At 45.4% G+C, this 22,349-nt stretch overlaps 1 protein-coding gene across 2 annotated transcripts in view; it reads right to left on the bottom strand.

Moving 5' to 3' along the window:
• Window positions 1–22,094, bottom strand: part of ARHGEF9 (Cdc42 guanine nucleotide exchange factor 9) — a 127,662-nt gene extending 105,568 nt beyond the window's left edge. For both annotated transcript variants that reach the window (XM_045847473.1, XM_045847474.1), the window contains exon 1: window positions 21,979–22,094. In XM_045847473.1, the coding sequence (XP_045703429.1) occupies window positions 21,979–22,008 (30 nt within the window). In that variant the 5' untranslated portion in view covers window positions 22,009–22,094. The remainder of the gene's footprint in view (window positions 1–21,978) is intronic.
• Window positions 22,095–22,349: the final 255 nt, after the last annotated feature.

The following is a 22,349-nucleotide window of genomic DNA, read 5'->3' as shown; positions in this document are numbered from 1 at the left end:
GTGTGTGGGTTTGATTCCTAGTCAGGGCACACACACACCTAGGTTGCAGGTTCTATCCCTGGTCAGGGCATATACAGAAGGCAAGCAATTGCTATTTGTCTTTTACATCAATGTCTGACTGCCTGCCTGCCTGTCTGTCTGTCTCTCTTCTCTCCCCATTCCCTTCTTCTCTCTAAAATCAATTAAAAAAAAACATATCCTTGGGCGAGGATTAAAAAAGATTATAAAAAAGAAAAATAGATAAGCTGAACTTCATTAACATTAAGAACTTTTGTTCTTCAAAGGACACTATCAAGAGTATGAAAAGAGAACCCACAGAATGGAAGAAAATACTTGCAAACTATGTATCTGATAAGGGACCTGTGTCTAGAATATATAAAGAGCTATTACAACTCAATTATAAAAGCAAGATAACCAGCTAAAAAACTGGCAAATGAGCTGAATAACATTTCTCCAAAGAAATGGTCAATAAGCACATGAAAAGATGTTCAACATATTAGCTGCCAGGAAAATGCAAATTAAATGCAAATGCAGGATATTACTACAGCATTATTTGTAATAAGATACAACCCTAACTTACTAGGATGGCTATAATCAAAAGCAAAATAGTAACAAGTGTTGGAGAAGATGGGGAAAAATTGGAACCTTTGTAACGCTGCTGGTAGTGATGCATAATGGTGCAGCCACTTTGGAAAACAGTCTGGCAATTCCTCAAAAAGTGAAACACAGAGTTACCATTTGATCCAACAATTCCACTGCTAGAAGTACATGAAAGCATGTCCACGCAGAAATCTGTACACGAACATCCATAAGAACATTATTCACAATAGCCAAAACATGGAAACAACTCAAATGCCAATCACCTGATGAATGGATAAACAAATGTGCTAGATGCAAACGAAGGAATATTTTTCAGCCATAAAAAGGAATAAAGTGCTATTACATGCTACAACATAAGGGAACTTGGAAAATATTATAAGTGAAAGAAGCCAGACACAAAAGGCTTTTGTATGATTTCATTTTTATGAAATGTCTATATAGTTAGCATAATACAGCTTTTGTTTCAGTTTTACAAATGTGCTAGGTGGTGATGTAAAAGGTATTTCTTACAGGAGATCATGATCAAAGTAATTTGAAAGCCACTCTCCTACATGATGTTGAGACCAATGCTGGTGATCCGGACGGTACCGTAATATGAACTAGAATCTCCTCACCTTTAAAAGTACAATTTTACCCTGCCTCCACCGACCCCTCAACCCACAGCCACCTGGCTTTCACCCCCATCATCCCATAAGAAACTGAAACTTCTCGGGAATATAAACAAATGACTGACTTGCTGCTAAGTCTCACAGCCAATTTTCCAGCTTTATCGTCCATGACTTCACTCCCACTTGACTCCATTGATGCCTTCCTTCTTTCTAAAATGCTCCCCTTGCCCTGGGAACACCAACCACACGACCTGTCTGCTTATACTATTTTTATTTCCTGCCTGGGCTCTTCTTCATCCAGTCAGTAAGGCTGTGATTTCTCAGGGTTCTTCGAAGCTCAGCGCCCTTTTCTTCTCATTCATGTGTGCATGGAATGATGGGCCAATGCATCCTAAGACTTAAAGTACCACCTACATTACACACCAGCGCTCCCTTCAGCAAAGCTACTGGATACCAGTAGGGAACAAAGCAGACCTAGGCCCTTGCCTGCATGGAGCTTACAACGGTGCTGATGACCCCAGATAGCTCTCTTCTCTTGAACTCCAGAGGTGAATCTCCAACTGTCTTCTGGATATTTCACACAAACATCACACTTGGTCCAAATTTGAATTAGTCTTCTCCTACCCTGGCTAGCTTCCTCCTTCCCCTGAGTTGTCTATCTCTTAGGACACAGAACTAGTCAAAAACTAAGAAGATAGCCCTACGTCTTAGCCTCTCCCTCATCTCGATGCTAGTCAAGCAGTCTCCAAGTCCTGGCGATTATCTTCCTCTTTAATATCTCTCTTATGTGCCCTTCCTCTCTCTCCCTGCTGCCCATACTCAATTCCTCATCATCTCTGACCTATTACCAATCGTTACTTGGTCTCTCTCCCCATTTCAGCTCTTACTCTCCTGTCCAAATCATTCATCTCTCTCAAAAGCAGTTTTGCTCTTATCAATCCTATCCTATGGTGGCTACCATAGAGTGGTTGCTCAGGATCCATGCCACCCTCCTTATAGCATTCCTTCTTATATTGCTGAAAACTTAAACCATTTCAAAAAATGCCCTGGATGATGTAGCTCAGTGGATTGAGCATGGGATGCAAATCAAAGGGTCGCCGGTTCGATTCCTAGTCAGGGCACATGCCTGGGTTGCAGGCCAGGTCCCCAATGAGGGGAAGACAAGAGGCAACCACACATGGATGTTTCTCTCCCTATTTCTCCCTCCCTTCCCTTCCCTCTAAAAATAAATAAATAAAATCTTTATAAAAATAAAAATAAAAAAAACACACACACACTGCAACGGCCGACCATTTCTGACTCTTTTACATCCAGTGTTCTGCACCTGATTCGTTTCTGTCAATCATATGCACATGCACAGTACTTAGAAGGAGGTGATGCAGAAGCCATATTTCTGCTGCTTCAGTTAGCGTGAACAATGATGGAGGTTTTAGGGTTTTCTGCAGCCATGTCACCTTTCCGTAGGCCCAGTGTCTGCTCACTGGCTTTGTGCATTTGGGTCAGCAGAGAATGGAGTTTACGAAGAAGCTTTGTCATTGAGGACGTGGAAGGCATGATGATAGTTTAGGCAGTGGCACATTCCACAGTGAAGGCACCGGCGGGTTCCTAATTCCTAGATCACAGATAAGGTGAAGTGTTCCCAAAGCTCCTCATTCCTCCCCTTCCTGCTTGCTGCAGAGAGAACAGCTCCCCCACCACTGTTTGGGGAGTCATTCCTGGACGCCCAGCCTACAGCTCGCCCCACCAGCCCTTCCACCAATTTGGGAAGCACCTGATATTTTTGTCTTAAAACTCTTCCTGCTGAAAATAACTATAGTGATCTAATTTCTACAGCTGAACCCTGACCTGTATAACTCCTCTGCCCAAAGGCCTTCTGTGGCTCCCCACTACCTTTAGTGCCACTTTTGTAGCATGACATACAACGCCTTGCCAGTCTGGTGTTTTTTGACTTTTCTAACCTCAGCTCTCACCAGTGCCCTCTCATTCTCTATTCTCCAGCTCAGCAGAACTTACCACAGTCCTTGGAACCCACCAGGCTCTCCCTCCCCGGGACCTATGTACCTGTTGCCATCCTGTCCCAGTCCCCACATCAAAGCTCAACTCACATGCCGCCTCTTCCACAAGGCTTTCCCCGAGGATTTCCCATCACAAATAGTCTGGACCATGTTCTTCTCCCATTAGGACCTTGTACTCACCCCTCTTCAAAAATGTATACATCTGTACTATAATGCTATTTGTGTGTGTTTGTATGAGACACTGGACAGGGCAGAGAGCATGCTGGTCTGGTTCACTGTTTCCTCCCCACCTGCACTGCACAGCACCTGACTCTTAGTAGGTGTTCTGCAAGCACCTGCTCAATGCCTCCTTCATCTACCTGTTTCACTCCGAGAATATTATCTTCCGAACACAAAAGGCAAGACCTGATGAGACCTCACGGGAAAAAATCTACTCTAAACCTTCACGCTCCAGGTTAGGAAACTTAGGCTCAGAGAATGGAAGGAACTTGCCCAAGATTACGCAGCTAATTCCTGGCACAGCAGAAACCAAAACCCTGTCTCCTGAGTTTCAAAAGTACTTTTGAGAGATTTCAGCCTCTGGAACGTCGCATCTGGTACCAGCCCTGTGTGTGTGCAGTTAGCCTTCAGAGTCAGGTGACCTTTCACCTAAGCTCACATTTTCAAAAATATTAGACAAGTCCCCCACATCTCAAGCAGCAAGACCTTCACCTCAGAGCCAGCCCTTCTGCTAAGAAGTATCAAGAAATCAGAGAATCTGCCCTGGCTGGTATGGCTCAGTGGATTGGGCACCAGTCTGCAAATCAAAGGATTGCCTGTTTGATTCCCAGTCAGGGCACATGCCTGGGTTATGGGTCAGGTCCCCAGTAGGGGGCGCACGAGAGGCAACCACACATGGATGTTTCTCTCCCTCTTTTTCTCCCTCCCTTCCCCTCTCTCAAATAAATACATAAAATCTTAAAACAAAAAAGAAATCAGAGAATCTCTTGGTATAGTAAAAACCCAACTCCATCCTTTAATCCCTTCTGCAACATCCCCACCAAGCAGTCATCCAGTCTCAGCTCCAACGTGCATAACGATGGTGAAGGTCCTCTTTCCTAACACAGCACATCCACATTTAAGACAATCTCACTTGGTAGAAAGTTCGTCAGTCACTTTGAGTCGGATGTTAGCACCACTTCTGTCACTGCTAAGGAGCTAATCACTCCATGAAATGCTCTGGAATATAAATGCTCCAAAATCCACACTAAAATTACTATAAGCACCCAGCATATTTCTCAGGACCCAAAGCCTCTCATTAGGTAGTAGTAGTAGTAGTAGTAGCAGTAGTAGTAGTAGTAATAACAACAACAATAATAATAATAATAATAATTTATCAAGTGCTTGCTTGGTGTCAGCCACTGTTCTAGGCTCTTTACATATATTAACTCTTTTAACCCTCACAACAAGCTTATAAGGTAGATACTATTACTGTCTTTCTTTATAGTACAGATGAGGGAACTGAGGTACGTGCTTAAATAACTCGCCCGAGGTCATGTGGCTAGTCAGTGATGGAGCCTAGATGCAAACAAGCCCAAAGAGTCTGGCTCTCGAGACTGTGCCCTTAAACACTGTGTTATATAAATGCCACTAGGTGACACACATCCCATCTTCCAACAGCATTTGACATGATGTCACCTTGGTCACAGGCATAAACTGTTTCAATGTCCTGACCTGAGTTCTAGTGGCCTGCTTCTCAGGTGCAAGGTACATAGGTATAAACTCTTTGCCTTCTCTCCGAGAACAGTCAACACCTGGCTGTCCCTTGCCTCTCACGGTTCAGACAGCTCCCAAAGGCCCACTTCTGCCAGGAATCACACCTAAGGAAAGTTCCACATTTTGTGCTGACCCCTGCCCCTGGAATTCATTTACTTGTCATCCACCCTTACCCCAGCTACGGGATAACCCCTGATGCTTGCCACAGGCAGCCTGGAGATATTGAGTCCAGTCTGTTCATTGCCTTGGCTACTGATATGACTAGATGCTTTTGCACATCCATTCATGTCGACTCTATTTCGGAGTCAGCTCCCTGAGGTCATGGGCTCATCGTTAGTTCAATTATTCAGCACAGAGATCACCACTCCTGCAAAACCACTTAAACTCAATAGGCACTTACTGGGACAGCTAACGGACACAGAGAGGCTCTCGGGAAGCTTATAGTCTATTGGGGAAGACAATCACAATCACACAGAATTTCACTGGCATACAGTAATGTATCCCAAGCACAATCAGATAATGAATAAAGTTGTTGATAATTATAGAATAAATCATAGAGTTACAGAAAAAGGTTATCTCCTCCCAATCTTCTTATGTAGGAGCCTCCCTCATATGTGATGGGTACATGGAGTGGAAAGGAAAGGAGGAGATAGCTACTCTGGGCATGCATAGTGCTAGGCCTTTCAACATATTATTTTATCAAATCCTCCCCAGAAGCCTGAAAATAAGGAATTGCTATTGCTGTTTGAAAGAGTAAGAAATTTGCCCTGGATGTTGTGGCTCAGCGGATTGAGTGCTTGCCTGAGAATCAAAAGGATGCTCGTTTGATTCCTAGCCAGGGCATGTGCCTGGGTTCCATCCCAGGTCCCCAGTAGGGGGCGCACGAGAGGCAACCACACACTGATGTTTCTCTCCCTCTCTTTCTCCCTCCCTTCTCCTGTCTCTATAAATAAATAAATAACTAAATAACTAAATAAATAAATAAATAAATAAATATTTTAAAAAAAGAAAGAGTAAGAAACTAAAGCTCAGAGTGTTTACATCATTTGCTCATAGCCAACGGGTGGGATGAAGCAGTAGCAGGATTTAAACGGAGATACGTTTCCAAAGCCCATCGCTTTTTACCACTATCCCTAATGAGTTTTGTCCAGCAAGTGCTAGAATATTTTCAGAAAAAGGAAGCACACTCAGAAGCTTCCAAAACCTTTATTCATTTTGAGCTGAAATTCTCTTCAAGGGTTCGCCCCATTTGTTAGAGCACTATCCTATCCTCTGGGCCATGGATCCTCTGGGTCAAAAAAAAATGGCGGGTGGGGGGGACAGAAGGGAAAGGAAAGGGAAAGGGAAGAGAAGGGAAGGGAAAGGAAATGGAAGGGAAAGGAAGGGAAGGGAAAAGCCAAGTGCTTCTAAGTAAGAGTCCTCTGAAGAGTATGAAGACATCTATCATGGGTTCAGCCTCTATTCACCATGACCACCCTCTGGCACACACATGCACGTGCAAACACACATTTGTTTTCCAAGATAAACATGACCATTTCTTTAAACTCTTCCACTGTGGCATGGTTTGCAGTCCCTTCCCCAGGTTGGTTGCTTATCAATTTGTTCACATCCCTCAGAACACATATCCAGATGGGGGCAACCACCGGGAGTAGTGTGGGGTGTCACCTTCTTTATTACAAACACTGGCCCTTAGCAGGATCTACCTAAACTCTTATATTTGCCTAAAACGACCAATGCTCACGTGTGCTGCCATGCCCCCATGGTGCCTTGCAAAGCTCACGGCAAAGGGAAAAGAGCAGTGGATTGGAAGTTAAAACTTCCAGATGGTAAGTCCAGCCTCTACTTCTTGGTAGCTGTGTAACCTCAAACAAGTCTCTTAACTTCCTTAAAGCTCAAGAGGCTGTGATTTATTTTCATTTGTAGCTTACAATGAATCATCGATTGTTTTAAATCTTCACCTGCCTCACCAAACGTATGGCAGAAACGTAGTTGGTTCTAAGTGCAGTATCCTGAGGAAAGTGTAATGGGTGAGAAGCTTCAGTTGAAGAATCAGGTTATGTATGTGGTTAGAAAGGGTGCAATCTGAGGGAGGATATCAAATATAGGGTTAAGAATTTCACTCTCCCTGAATACCTTTCTCGGAGCTATCTACATGTGGAGTTCTTTCTCTTAAAAAAAAAAAAGATTTTATTTATTTATTTTTTAGAGAGGGGAAAGGAGGGAGAAAGAGAGGGAGAGAAATACCAATGTGTGGTTGCCTCTTTAGTTCCCCCTACTGGGGACCTCGCCCACAACCCAGGTATGTGCCCTGGTGTCCTGACTGGGAATCGAACTGGCGACCCTTTGGTTTGCAGGCCAGTGCTCAATCCACTGAACCACACCAGCCAGGGCAAGCTTAGCTCTTTCATCTCCTCAAAAGGAATCTTTCCCTGACCACCTCTCTAAAACTGTAACCACGCATCAGTCTGTATGCTATTATCTAGCTTTTCCCTCTAGCCCTATCACCACGTGAAATAGTATATGTTTATTCACTTATTGGTTTACTGTCTCCCTTTATAAATTGTAAGCTCCATGAAGGCAGGGACTGTTTTGTCCACTGCTCTTTCTCCAGCACCAGGAACAGTGCTTGCCATTCAGTAAATATTTTTTGAGGACTGAACAACTAAACGATAAATGAGTGAATGAGTAAATGAAGACTAAGGCACAGCCCTGCTGACTCTCAATGGAGGATGTAGAGGAAATGTGTCATGCAAAACAGTCCCTGCTACAGCTGGTGATACCCGCCTTGGCCCCTCGGCCCACAAGGGCCTTTATTAGTCAAAACCCCTCCAAAGGGGACTAAAAGTTCCAAGTTACAGGCTGAGAATTTCAGGACCTCTTTGGTTTCCTGTTCCTGTTGGCATAGAGACCACTCTCAACTACCACCCAGGAGCCCTTCCCTCAAGAAACACTGCCTATACCGCCCTCCTGTGGCCAAAGACTGAATACATATCTGAATAAATCCCCAAGAACAGCAGTTTCCTCCGGTTCTTTTGCATGGCTCTCTTTCAAGCCTCTTTCTTTCCTTTTCCCTTCTTTTCCTTTTCCTATTCCCTTCCCTTTCCTTTCTTTTCTCTTCTTTTATTTATGAGAGGAGGGCTTATTTCAGCTCTATTTTGAGTGAGCCACGTAACCTGCCTCTAACTCAAGGTAGAAAGGACTGGTTGGAGAAGAGCAACATGAATCTAAAAGTCCTTTCAGAGCGAGTACAATGCTTTCCTATCAGACTCAGGTTCTTTCTGGGGCAACGAAACCCAATCACGCATCAAGTCAAGACTGGCATGGGCAGTGAATGCTTGCCTCAGTATTGGGCCCATTGTTTGGTTTTGGAGGCTAAAGTCTTGGAGAGACTCATGCAACTAGCTGCCCACTCTGACCCCCATGCCCAGGTTTATTTATCTACAGGCTTCATTTAAACTGCAAACAACTGGGCAGTCAGGGCACCAAGCATACATCACCAAATGAAGCATGGAGTTTTGCTCCTAGGAGATGCTCCACAAACATTACACAGATAAGCAGGTAGATTGGGAGGTGGACAGGCAGAGGATAAGAATAAGATAAAACTGCAATAGGAAGAAAGGGGTTTAGTTCAGCTGGGGAGTTTGTCAGATGTTGGATTATATGTCAGAGGGAGACTCCAGAATTGACTTAGGAACTGTATTTTCTGTAGAAGTCCAAGGCAGTCTAGCAACGAGGCTCGGGGAGAAGATGTAAAGAGAGGGTTGGATGCCGCAGGATGGATGGAGCTTGTACAGAGTTGTGAAGGCTTAGCTGAGACTGCAGAAGTTCTCTGTGAGCTGATAGGGAGATAGCTCAAAGATACATTATGTAAAATACATGCTTTAGGAGGTAAAAAAATAAGAGAAAGAAGAAAATATGTTTGTATCTACTTATACGAGATCTGTCCAGAAAAAGTCCAGCCATATAATGAGAATGGTTTGTGCGACATCAATGTAACCTGGCCGCCAAGGAAAGTAGACTAGAATGAGCATGCGTGACCAGTGATGACTTCACTGCACTAGTCAGTGGGGGCAGTAGATGCCATTGAGTGAGCATGTGCACTGTGCGGCCGTCATATACAAAATGACTGAGTGAGTAGAGCAAGGAATCTGCATCACATTTTGCATTAAGTTTGAGCATTCCTCTGTGGAAATTACTCAGATGATTCAGAAGGCCACAGCTATGGGCAACTGGTAACCGGCAGCTTCATCACAACAATGCACCCGCTCAGGCTTCACATCTCGTGCAGAGTTTTCTGGCAAAACATCAAATGACCCAGGTGACTCAGTCTCACTACATCCCAAATTTGGCACCCTGCGATTTCTGGCTTCTCCCAAAACTAAAATCACCTTTGAAAGGGAAGAAATTTCAGACTGTTGATGAGATTGAGGAAACTATGACAGGGCAGCTGATGGCAATTCCAACAAAGGATTTTGCAGAGTGTTTTAAATGGTGGGAGAACGATGTCAGGTCCCAAGGGGCCTACTTTGAAGGGGTGAAGTGTCATTGTCCCATGTGCGATGTTTCTTGTGTTTTGTATCTTCTTCAATAAGCGTCTGTATTTTGCATAGCGTGTGGCTGGATACTTTCTGGACAGGCCTTGCAGATGCATAAAGGAACTCTGGAAGGATACGTCCAAAGATACAAAGCGGGTGACCCATCTCTGACTTGGGTGGACAGAGAACATCCACTGTATATACTTTTACAGTTTGATTGTTTTTTATCTGTGTGAATATATTATCCACTCAAATACTAGATTTCACACATGTTAAACCTGCTGTGTGATCTTAGTAAGTCACGCCTTCCCTCTCTGCTTCCTTTCTCTGCTTCCATGAATCGAGCTTGGAAGAGCCCTATACTTCGAGGCTGTACAGCTTGACAGTTGAGAACACAGGCAGTAGGGCCAGCCTGCTGAGGGTCAGCCTCAGTTATGCCCATTGCTGCTTATTGGAGCAAGCTACTTCATGCCTTTGAGCATCATTTTTCTCACCTTTAAAATGGGGTGAATGGCACAATGCCCTGGTTCTCACTCTGCCCTGCACTTTGAGAAAGCTCTGGACTCTCAGTACCCTAGTACTCTGCAAAACAGGAAGGATCATAAGCTTGTAGGTGAGGGTTTAATGAGTGGATACATGTAAACCACTTAGAACAATGCCTGGCACATAGTAATGTTCAGTAAATGCTAACAATTACGATTATTTAAGGGTTTGAATAGTACCCCTGTCTTTAACTTTAGGCAAATCATATATTCTCCGAGCCTCAGTTTCCTTAGGTGTAAATACAAAAAAAACACATAATACCTACCAAAGAGAAGATGAGATAATGGATTTGAAAGTGCTCTATGCAGCCCTGGCTGGCATAGCTCAGTGGATTGAGCGCGGGCTGGGAACCAAAGTGTCCCAGGTTCGATTCCCAGCCAGGGTACATGCCTGGGTTGCAGGCCATAACCCCCAGAAACCGCACATTGATGTTTCTCTCTCTCTATCTATCTCCCTCCCTTCCCTCTCTAAAAATAAGAAAATAAAATCTTAAAAAAAAAGCAATGTCCTTACCTAAAAAAAAAAAAAAGAAAGTGCTCTATGTAATAAATATATTGGTTAGAATGTGAAGAATTGTTACAGTAGTAACAGGAGGGTGTGGGATACTAAGTGAAGATTCTGCCTATTCAAGGCTCCCCTCTCCCACCCTCACCTGCCAAATGAGGTAACATCTAAGGGGCAAGGGGAGGGCTTGGAAGGCCGTGAGTCATTTGTGAACTCGGCGTCAGAACCCTTTAAAGCAGAGTCTCCAAAAGGAGCCACACACCACTGGTTGCCACTCCACTGTGAGACGCCAAGCATTTCCGTGTCACAGTTCCTATTTTGAGGAGGTGCTGAGGCTAAGTGATAATCCCACGATCCTTAGCAGCTTCTCAGAAAGGAAAGGAAGTGGCGCCCCGGAGGCTCACTGTCCCCCCCTCTCCGCACATACAACCAATTGACAGAGAACAAAACAACTGGCTGAAGCAGCAGTGCCAATTGTCCATATCCCAGCAACCGGCCCTTACAGGCCCATTTTACGACATAGAAAAAGCCCTTTTGTCCCCATTTTCTGATTTGCACCTCACAATAGTCCAAGAAGGCTGCCAAGCGGTGACGGGTAATCATTCCCGGTTTACAGAAGGGGAACGCTTTACCTCGCGGAAGGAAAATGACTTACCCCAGCTCCCACTGCTTCATAGGAGAATGAGAAAGAATAAAGGCTAAAGAGCCAGAAGACCCCATTTGGGGGGAAATTGCTATAGATCTATCACATTCCATACATTTGGGCTTTTAAGAAACTGCTGTGCCAGGGCCAGGTCTGGAACCTGAGTTTCCTTCCCTGCAGACCCCAAGTATCATACTGATGAGAAGCAAACAGCAAGTGAGGACCAACAGAAAAGTATCCTTCCCAAAATAACTGCACTTTACATTTAATTAGAACTTTACACCTCCCTGAACACCGTGGCCTTCTATTGCATCTCAACCTCATAGCAACCTTGTGAGACAAGTGTAGCAGGAAATAGGAATCTGAAGTTTTAACCACCCCCACACACATACTTATCCTTCTTCCCTGCTGTACTTTTTCTCCTTAGCATTTAGAACTGCCATACTATATATTTTACTTAATTAGCTGCCTACCATGTATCTTCCTCAGTGGAAAATATGCCCTGGCTGGTGTGGCTCAGTGGGTTGAACACCATTCTGTGGACTGAAAGGTTGCTGGTTCGAGTCCCAGTCAGGGCACATGCCTGGGTGGTGGAACAGGTCCCCATTGGGGAGCTTGGGAGAAGCAATTGATGTGTGTTTCTCGCCTTCTTTTCCCCTCTCTCTAAAATAAATAAATAAAATCTTAAGAAAAAGATTTTATTTATTTACTTTCAGAGAGGGAAGGGAGGGAGAAAGAGAGAGAGAAACATCAATGTGCAGTTGCTGGGGGCCGTGGCCTGCAACCCAGGCATGTGCCCTGACTGGGAATCAAACCTGAGATACTTTCGTGTGCAGCCCGCGCTCAATCCACTGAGCTACACCAGCCAGGGCTATAAATAAAATCTTTAAAAAAAGAAAAGAAAATCTGTTCAATGAAGAAAGGACTTTTGTCTGGTTTGCTCACTGCTCACCAGTGCCTAGAACAGTGCCTGGTACACAGCAGGTACTCAATAAATGTTACTAAGTGAATGAATGAATATTTGCTGTGTGTATGTGTGTGTAAGCAGAAAGAGAGAAAGAATACGAATGGGCCCATTTTTGCATGTGAGTAAACTAATATCCAGAGGAGTGAAGTAATTTTCCTAGGAAGGACCTAAGCTTCCCACTTCAGCCTATCCCCTCACATCACCGTCTGGCTGGTTCCAGGACATCTCACCTGGGCCAAAGGTAACGTGTGCTTCAAACATCTCTGCTGTTTCTGGAGCCAGCTCCAGGCATGGTGACTACAGGTAGCCTGGGGTTCGCCTCCTTTATCAGCTCACTCATCCATTCCATAAATACTCACCGAGTGCCTGCTATGTACACAAACGGCACTATGCCAAGCTTCATTAGCCTAGACACACCCAAATGTATGTGTCTCCAAACACGCAAAGAGCTTCACTGAGTTTTTACAATGTCTGGAACATACAGAAGTGAGGCGGGAAGGAGTAAGAGTCATTTGAGTTCTCAGCAGTAGGCCTGAGGGTCTCTTTGTCTTCCAAACCTTACCTGGCACTTTCCCCCACTGAAAAATTATGCTTACCTCATAGGATTGTTGGGGAGATTAAATTAGATACATGTGCAAGACACTTAGAAGAGTGCCTGGCACAAAATAAACACAGGCTTGGTGAATGTTAGCTGTTTGTCCTCAAGCCTTACTGCACTGATGATCTTATTACTGGTGCTCCTCTCCTCCGGAATAAAGGAGGAAGGCAAACATCCATTTCAGGCCAGCAAGTCGAGTAGTGCGTGAGGAGTTACTGTGGAGTTACACACCTATTTCTTATCCCGGCTCTGTTTGGAGATAGGTGTGTGGAGAAGAGATTTCATCTCTCCCCACCTTAGTTTCTCCACTTCAAAATATGAAGAGTGTTGTGAGGCTTACATGAATTTGTGTGTGAATGTGCTTTGAAAATGCAAAATACTGAAACACATGAGGGATTGTTATTATATGGAAGCAATAAAGGCTATCATCACGTGCACCCTTGCTATGCCCAGACACTGTACCACGTGCTTTATATAGATTAAATCAGTCCATCTTCACAGTAGTACCAGTGACCAGGTACTATCATTTCACTTTCATACATAAGGCGTGATGGTTAATTTCATGTTTCACCTTGCCTGCAACACAGTGCCCAGATACTCAGTCGCACACTTTCTGGATATTTCCGTGAAGGTATATTTTGTGGATGAGATGAACATTTACATCAGCAGACTTTGAGGAACGCAGATTGTCCTCCATAATGCAGATGGACCTCAGCTAATCAGCTGAAGGTTCTAATAGCACAAACACTGACCTCTCCTTGAGCAAGAAGGAATTCTGCCAACAGACTGCCTTTGGACCCACACTGCAAGTCTTCCCAGCTTGTTGGCATACCCTTCAGATTTTGGACTTGCACCTCTGCAATCACATGAGCCAATTCCGTAAAATAAATTAGTCCTTGCTGGTGTAGCTCAGTGGATTGAGCATAGACTGCAAATGAAAGAGTCACCGGTTCGATTCCCAATCAGGGCACAGGCCTGGGCTACGGGCCAGGTCCCCATTAGGGGGCACACAAGAGGGAACCACACATTGATGTTTCTCTCCCTCTCTTTCTCCTTCCCCTCCCCTCTCTCTAAAGATAAATAAATAACATGTTTAGAAATAAAATAAACTAATATCTCTCTGTAGATAGATATAGGTACAGATATACAGATACATATAGATCTTGTTGATAGTATTTCTCTGGAGAGCCCCGAGTAAATGCATCAGGAAACTGAAGCTTAGAACGGTTAAATCCCTTGCCCCAAATCAAAAAGCCAGCCATGACAGAGCCAGAAACCTAGGGATCATCTTCCTTCTTTCTTCTGTGTCCTACACCTCTCTCAGTCAATCCAGCCACAATTCCTATTGATTCTGTCTTCAGAATCAATGTCAAATCTGCCCTCCTCTCCCCGGCTCCACGGATTTCATTTCTGCCGCAGCCTCTCAACCGGCCTTGCCATGTCCGCTTTCACCATCCCCAATCTGTTCCCTGCAAAGGTCGGCTTCTCGGATCACGAGGCAGACCCCATCACTTCACCGCTTCAAACGCTTCTACTGCACTTTGAATAAATAGCACCGATCACTGCCCCACACTGTCGTGCGCACTGTGAACACGTCAACTCACTTCCCCCTCACAGTAACCCCATGAACGGTAGCATTATTGTCTCCGTTTTTCAGAGGGCATACCTGAGGCACAGAGAGCTTAGTCGACATCCAAAATCACCACTAAGAAGGTTTCAGAGTCCGTCCTGCTAACCACTGAGCCATGCCACCTCTGGGTATAGCTGAGGCGCACCCTCCCTCAGCCTACAAACTCCCTGGGCTTAGAAGGTCCTGAGTGAGCTGTCCCTGTCTGACTCTCTGTCTTCCTGTCATGTCCCTCGCCTCCTGTCTCTCTCCCTGTGCCTTCTTCCGAGCCCTTAGGCCTTTGCCATCCCTGCCCCTCCCCCTCACTTCCCACAAACCTGGCTGTCTCTTCCTTTATTTTTTTATTGCAATCCAAATTCATAGGCTCTCTCCCCAAATCTCCACACTGCTGACTCAACTTAAATGTCACTTCCCTGGTATGTCCAGCAGGCCCTTAGACACAGTATCTCCTCGTGGCAATAGGACTTCTTAGGGCCAGCTGAATGCATTTCTTTCCCCTCCTTCTTGGCTTCTATGACTGAACAGCTTAATCACTCACAGAACTAGTCACGTTCACACACGCACTCACACCCAAAACAGTACCATCAGAAAACTTCTGCAAGCAATGGGATCCTAAGACAAAAACTCCTCTCGTGATGACAGGAGGTTGTTTGGGGGCCTTTTCTTATGCTCTCCTGAAGCAGAGAATTCAGGAAGCGTTCAGCTGGGGCGGGAGCCATTGTTCCTTGTGAATGAAATTCCTGTTGGATCTCTTATCACTCAGAGAAGAGGAAACTCAGGTCTAGTCTTCTGAGGCCCGAATTCAGGGCAGCAGAAAAGATAGTATTCTGTTCACCCAAGTGTGTATCGCTTCCGTCCTGTCAGGAATAATAATTACTCCCCATGTGGGTAGGGAACAGCACAGTCCACACAGCCTTTCCCTGTCTCCTCACACAGAAGACTGGGCAAGTAAGTGAAACTGCCATGTGTTAATTTTATGTATCAACCTCACTGGGTCAAGGGGCGCCCAGACACTCGGTCAAACATTATTCTGGGTGTCTCTGTGGGGGTGTTTCTGGGTGATGTTTATATCTCAACTTCTGGCCTGACTAAAGCAGATTGCCGTCCCCAATGCGGGTGGATCCGATTCAATTGAAGACCTAACAGAATAAAAAGGCCGAATAACAGAGAACGCCTCTGGCCGGACTGTATCACTTGAGACATTCTGGGACGTTTCTCTCTGTCTCGGTCTCTCTCTCACTCTCTTTATGGCCTCCAGCTGTCCAATGAAACCACCTCTCCCGTCTTCTCACCCCCTTTACCTATAGCACCAAAGAAATCCTGCACGCCTCAAGTGTCATCATGTCATTGCTCTTTTTACGGGGCCAAGCGTCTGAGCCCAGCATTGAAGGTCCATCTCGATGTGGTTCCACTGCACCTTGCCAGAATTACTGGCTTCAGCCACATGCAAGCACCCACAGATGATTTCTGGAACATGCTAGCACTTTCATGCCTCAATTCTGTCACATGGTGTTCCCCTCTGTTTGGAACATACCATGCTTCACCTACCATGCCTCTGCCCCATGCCAAGCCACTTGTGTCACCTGAAAGGCTTGAAGGTACCGTTTAAATACCGTCTTTTCTAGGACCTGCCCAATCCCCCGAAAACCTCCTCCACTGTGCTCTTGCCCGCCCGCACTCCCGCATCACCTTCTCTGTACCTCCCACGGCCTTCATTTTTGCCCTACTGAACCGTTAAGCTCCTGAGCACAGAAATCACATCTTGTCTTTGATTATCCCACACCTCAGCCTGGTATGTAGTGTCCCGGAAATAGCAACTGCTTCATAAATATCCATTTTCTTTAAATGGCCCATTAAAATTCACCGCAGCACTGTTTATTACGGCAAATGACTGGAGACAAACTAATTGGCCATCAATAGGAGACACAATTGAAGCCTATGCAGTCATACAAAAGGAGGCGTCTCTGTACATACTGATAGGGAATAATCTTCAAGACACACTGTTGATTGGAAAAAAAAGGCAAGCGCAGAAATGCAGAATGTTACTATCTGTATAAAGAAGAGAAACTGTGTGTGTGTGTGTGTGTGTGTGTGTGCGCGCACATAAGGAAATGCTTGTAAAGGCTTAGAATACCTTTATATGAACACCAAAGAAACTGATTTCAATGACTGTCTCTGGACTGTGTGACAGAGGACCAGGAGAGTGAGGGAGATTTATGGATACTTCATTTTTTTCCACATTCCCTTCCCTACACTTTGAATTTTGTGCTATATGCATGTATTACCTATTCATGATAATTTAAATAATTTTTGCCAAGCATCTATTACATGGGGAGAGAACATATTGAGCTGGTATTAAGTAATGACATAAGTTTCTCTTTCAGATTAGCTAGAAAAAACCCTAAGAAATGTAACATGATTAGTCAGTGATCATACACAAATGAAGCGGTGGTTCTGAACCAGCTGGGATGACCTATGTCTCTCAAGAAAATATAAAAATAGTAACAACTGCCCTGGCTGGTGTGGCTCAGTGGACTGAGTACTGGCCTGCGAACCAAAGTGTCACTGGTTCGGTTCCCAGTCAGGGCACATGCCTGGGTTCTGGGCTAGGTCCCCCGTACGGAGCGCATGAGAGGCAACTACACCTTGGTGTTTCTCTCCCTCTCTTTCTCCCACCATTCCCCTCTCTCTAAAAATAAATTTTTAAAAAATGGCTGGTCTTCAAACATTTTTGTGTGGAAGGTAGGGAGAATGCAAGGCAAGCCAAAACGCTCTTCCAGAATCATAAGCAACAACCCAACATAGAAAGCAAAATCCCAGGTGCTCTGGATAAATAAAAGGGGGCTGATCGAAACCCATGCTTGCTCCTGCCCAGCCATTCCCCTTGAGGTCCAGCCATGAAAAGCCTATGGCTCTGAGGTAGGGGTCTGCAAACCTTTTCGGTAAAGGGCCAATTAGTCAGTACTTTAGGCTTTACTGGACATGGGGTCTCTGTCAAAACTATTCAACTCGGCCTTTGTATCATGAAGGCAGAATGGGCGTGGCTGTGTTCTAATAAAACTGTATTTATAGACATTGCAATTTGAATTTCATATACATTTTCATATAGTGTTCTGGATCTTCAATAGCCACCTTGGGCCATGAAACAACCTCAGGAATGAAATCCAAATGCTAGGGATGGTAGAACAGAAAAGTCCCAAAAGACTCCCTGAAGCTCCCATACTGGGCCAGGTATGCCCATCTCCTGAGCTCTTTTATGCAAAAAAATAAAACCTATGTGCTTTAAGCCAGTGTAGATGGATCTCTGTTATTCATAGCAGAATCAAATCAGCTGTTAAATTTAACAGCTGGCCATTCTATCTTGCCTAAACAGAGATTGCCAACAACTCAAATATTGTGACTTTTATGAAGGCCGCACAAAATTTGGCATGGTATTTATTCCAAGATTCCATGTTCTTTTCCAAAGCATTCACAGACAACGGGTAGGACAACAGGAGTGAACAACTACAGTGCAGGCAAAGAAGGAGCGCACTATCTCTAGACAATTTTTTTAAGACTAAAAGCCATACTATTTTTTTATTATCACCATGCACCAGCAATTTCTTAAATTTTTTAATTATTTTATTGTTGCTTAAGTAATACCAGCAATTTTCAGCAATGCCAGTAATAAAATATTCCTCCCTAAAAAAATTATTCTGTTGGTCAAAGTTCTAAGCAACTGCTACTACTAAGTTTTAATCATCTATATAAAGTTTCAAATTAGCAACTTTTATTATTTATCCTTTGATAATATTGTATAATATATGGAATTTGAATTCAGAGACCTTCCGGTTATATAGCTCCCCCCTCCCGCAGACAGACAGAGGCTTTACATGTGTTCCTTCATTTCATTTTGTAAAGGTTTAGACCAGGGGTACCAAACTCATTTTCACCAGGGGCCACATCAGCCTCGTGGTTGCCTTCAAAAGGCTGAATATAATTTCGACTCCTAACACTTAAGAAGTAGTTACATTTATACAGTCCTAAAATTATTTTGGCCCTTTTAAAATCTTTTTAAATTAAGAAAATATTAGCACTGATTATTACTGAAAATAATGTTGTCATCTAGAAGACAGAGTACTGAAATTGGTCCATTCCAGTTATCACATATATTAAGTATACGACATCTAGTACTAATAATGTACTTAGTCCTCTTGTCTAGAATCCTAGAAAGCAAGGAACTGGTTCATTGGTAATTCACACAGACCCAACTCTCAATTAGCTCCACCAGAGCCCAAGCAGCCTGAAGCATATAATGTGATCATTGACTTAGATACAAAATGACCTTGAATGCATCCACCCACTCAGACATCTGAGAAGCAGATGGATGGTCAGAAAGGACAAAGACACAGACTATCTACAAAAGATGCTACAAAGGAGAAGAGCGAGACCTTTCAGACAGGTTATTATCAGCCTGGTCCAGGCCACCATCACCTCTAACCTGGCCAATTTAAGAGCCTCCTCGTAGCTTTTTTTCCTTTGCCACACTACAATCTCGTCTGCTGTTAAAATCTAAGTCACATCATGTCCCTTATCTGATCAAAGCCTCCCCAAAACTACCCTTCTCACTCAGATTAAATGTCCCCAGGACATTGGCCTCCTGGCTGTTCCTTAAACAAACCAGTTATTCCCTCCCTCCTTCCCTCTCTCTTTCTGTCTCTGGCATTTTCTTATGCCTACAGCCGTATTCTCCTAAACATCCACATAAGAGCTCCATCCTTCATTTCCTTCACATCTCAGCTCAAATGTCCCTTAATCGGAGGCTCTGGTTGATCTAATACATCATCCCACCTGCCATGTCTCTCTATTGTCTTGCCTGGTTTTCTTTTTCTTCTTAGCACTTAGCCCTTCTGGATATAATGTCTATTCATTTGCATAAAAATATTTAGTGAAACCTCCAAACCTCCAGAATGTAAGATCCATCAGAGTAGAGCTTTTGCTTTTGTTCACTGCTGTCTCCCCAGCCCCTAGATCAGGGCCAACTCAGAGGAGATACTCTCTATTTTTGTTAAACAAATGAATGACCTCAAGAGTGCCTATAAGGTACTTCATCATGGTTTTACGGATGAGAATGCTGAGGATGAAATTGACAACTGGCAAGTGTTTCAGAGCTGAGAAGTGTAAAAGCCAGGTCCTCAGCCCCAAACTGGGGACTCTGAGACCTGAATTCTTTCCATCCTAGGCACGCTGCCTAACCTCGCACAAATAGGCATTGCAGGCAGAAGCTCTGAATAAATACACTGAAAAAGCTACCATCAAAAGTGAACTCACAGTTTTTAACACTCTCTCTCTCTCTACAGAGACAGATTTTATTCTGCAAAATTCTGGTTGGTGTTTTATGTTCTAGGGCCTTCCTATACATGTGGCACCTGCAATCCATTATAACAGTCGGACATTCTGAAAAGAAATCTCACTGTCACAAAAACCTCAATCTCAATCTCAAACGATCTGCCAATGAGGGAACAAGGAGCAAAGACCTTTTGGCTGGCCACAGCATAAAATGGTAGCTACATATACACTGCCTACTTTTTTCCTAATGGTCCACTAACTAAATTGTAGCCAACATTCACTTGTAAGAATCTCAGATCTGGAAGGAACTGGGATGATCACGAACAGCCCCATTTAACAGGTGAGAAGACGGAGGCCCAGAGCATTCCCATCAGACAGTAGCAGGACCAAGGCGATAGGTTTCCTGCCTTTAAGGCTAGAAGAGAGTTTACTATTCCTATCTCTTGAATCCTGGCAACCAGTTAAAGCAAGACTTCCATCATATATTCTCCCCTTCAGTATCTGAAAAATGTAAGAGTTTCTCATCAATGAAGCTTTAATTGTATAGTCTCCACAAGGTGTCTGCTACTCTCCTCTCTCCCATGCAATGGGCACCACTGGAAGTTTCTCCATTCATGTAATCTATTGTTAATGGGTGGCCCTGGACCCCTATATTCCATTATTTTTCAAAGAGGAGGGAGTTCTCACACAGACCCAGCTGACAGAAATACCAGGACTGGCATATCTTTTTAAGCCAATTTCACAGCATTAGTTCATCCTGAAGGAAGCCTTTCCCAAGATCATGACTCTGTTCCTTCCTGCCTCTCTCAGCGCCATTTGAACTGCTCAGTCTGTGGAGCAGTGGAGAGGGACTGTGACAGAGTGTCAGGAAGCTCAGCTTTGCCTTCGTGGAGCTGTGTGACCCTGAGCGAGTGTCTCCCACTCTGTGGGTTCCAGCTCTCCTGTACAGATGACAAGGATTTGAAGGTCTTTTCCCATTCTGATCTTTCCTGGGTCTACACACATATGCAATAGCCCCAATGGGACCCCGGGGAGAGAGGCATGTCTGGGATGAAGAGTGTCCTGAAGCCGTGGCATATATGAATACAAACTGAGTGCCTTCAGGAACCACTACAACAGAGGTCTAAGGAAACCCTGAGCAATGGTTCCCAGACTCCCTCCTCCCTTCCAGCATGGGAGCCATAAAGGAGTTAAACACCAATTTTTGCCCAACCGCTTCAGGCTACTTTCCCTCAGCAGAGGGCTGTGGGTGGCACTGAAGTGTGGGCTGGCATGGCCATCAGGGGCCTGCTCACCCAACCCATCGCCCTCCAGAGACCCTCTCGCCCTTGCATCCCAGCTGAGGACAAAGGCATGGGGCACTCCCTCCCACCCCCAGAACCCCAGGCCCCGTCTGGAGCTACCCCTGGCTGAGTCAGAGAGGCATCAAGATGCAGCCACCACTTCCTCTCTGCAAGGGAAGTCATTCCAAGGTCTCCAGGTGGGGAAGGGAGCAACATGGCATAAAATGAACTGTTGGAAGATAATATCACACACACACACACACACACACACACACGCACACACACACGTGCACATTCCTTGGGATGGGGGTGGGGGTTCTCTTAACTGAATGGGGTCCCGTCCCATTTCTAAGATAGGGATTTCTGCAGCTTGTCTTTCCTTGACGAAGCCTCCAAGTATGGACAGGGTGACCCCAGCCCAGGCAAGGAAGGGCTCCTGAGCTCCCAAGCTGCCCTAGACAGCTTCTTGGAGAGTGGCTCCCAGGCCCTCATGCCCTGGAACTGGCCAGAGAGAGGGGGCACACAGTCTATTTGGAGGACTATGCAGTTCTCCCATACATACTACGTCCTCCAGAATCCCAGGCTTTGTGACTGCTCCCTCCCTCCCAACCCCCGTGCCAGCTGGCCCGCACCCTGCAAGCCTCACTGCTCACAGAGAGCCCCTCTGCCAGCCCCCTTGCTCCTTTGGCCTTTCAGGTGACCCCCGCTACCATCCCACCCTAATCTCTGGGGTTGGGGGGAGGCTGTAGGAATGCGAAGGAGGATGGGAGGGGGCTTTCTTCGGCAGGCAGGCAGGCGACCAAGGGTTCCTAAAATGGCCACAGCAAGCTCTCTGGTGTCTCAAGGACAGCAGGGAGGGCGGTAGGTAGGCAGAGGCTAGGGGGCTCACTGCATGGCGGCTGGTGGAGGAGCTGGGGGTGGGGCTAGGGGACTGAAGCTCAAGCGGGGGAAGCCAGGGTTATGTGCACTCACCATTCCTGATCCGCCCCTTATCCACTGCATGGTGCCTGCGAAGTCCGGCTTCTCCGAGGCCCCGGTGGCTGGCGCGGGTTGTCTGGGGCTGGCTGGGCTGGCAGGACTGGAGCGAGCGAAAGCCCCAGCGCCCCCTCCGCCTCCCCTCCTCCACAGCCCTACAGCCCAATCCCCTCCGCCCTGGACCTCGCCTTCAGTCAGCTTGTTCCATCCCAGCCGGCAGGCTCTGCCTCTCTGCCCGGCAGCTCTGGGGGTGCTTGGCCGTGGAAGAGGCGTGGGAGGGGGGTCCCAACCGACTGCCTTTGTCCCCGGGCAAGACTTGAGAACTGGGAGGTGGGCTGCAGGGAGAGCAGGGGGTGAATAACCTCCGT

The sequence above is a fragment of the Phyllostomus hastatus genome, unplaced genomic scaffold, assembly GCF_019186645.2.
Source record: "Phyllostomus hastatus isolate PE091 unplaced genomic scaffold, TTU_PhHast_1.1 phas_contig_551, whole genome shotgun sequence".
Taxonomy (NCBI): domain Eukaryota; kingdom Metazoa; phylum Chordata; class Mammalia; order Chiroptera; family Phyllostomidae; genus Phyllostomus; species Phyllostomus hastatus.
Note: the sequence above shows the minus strand (reverse complement) of the source record. Positions and strands in the feature narration are given on the sequence as shown.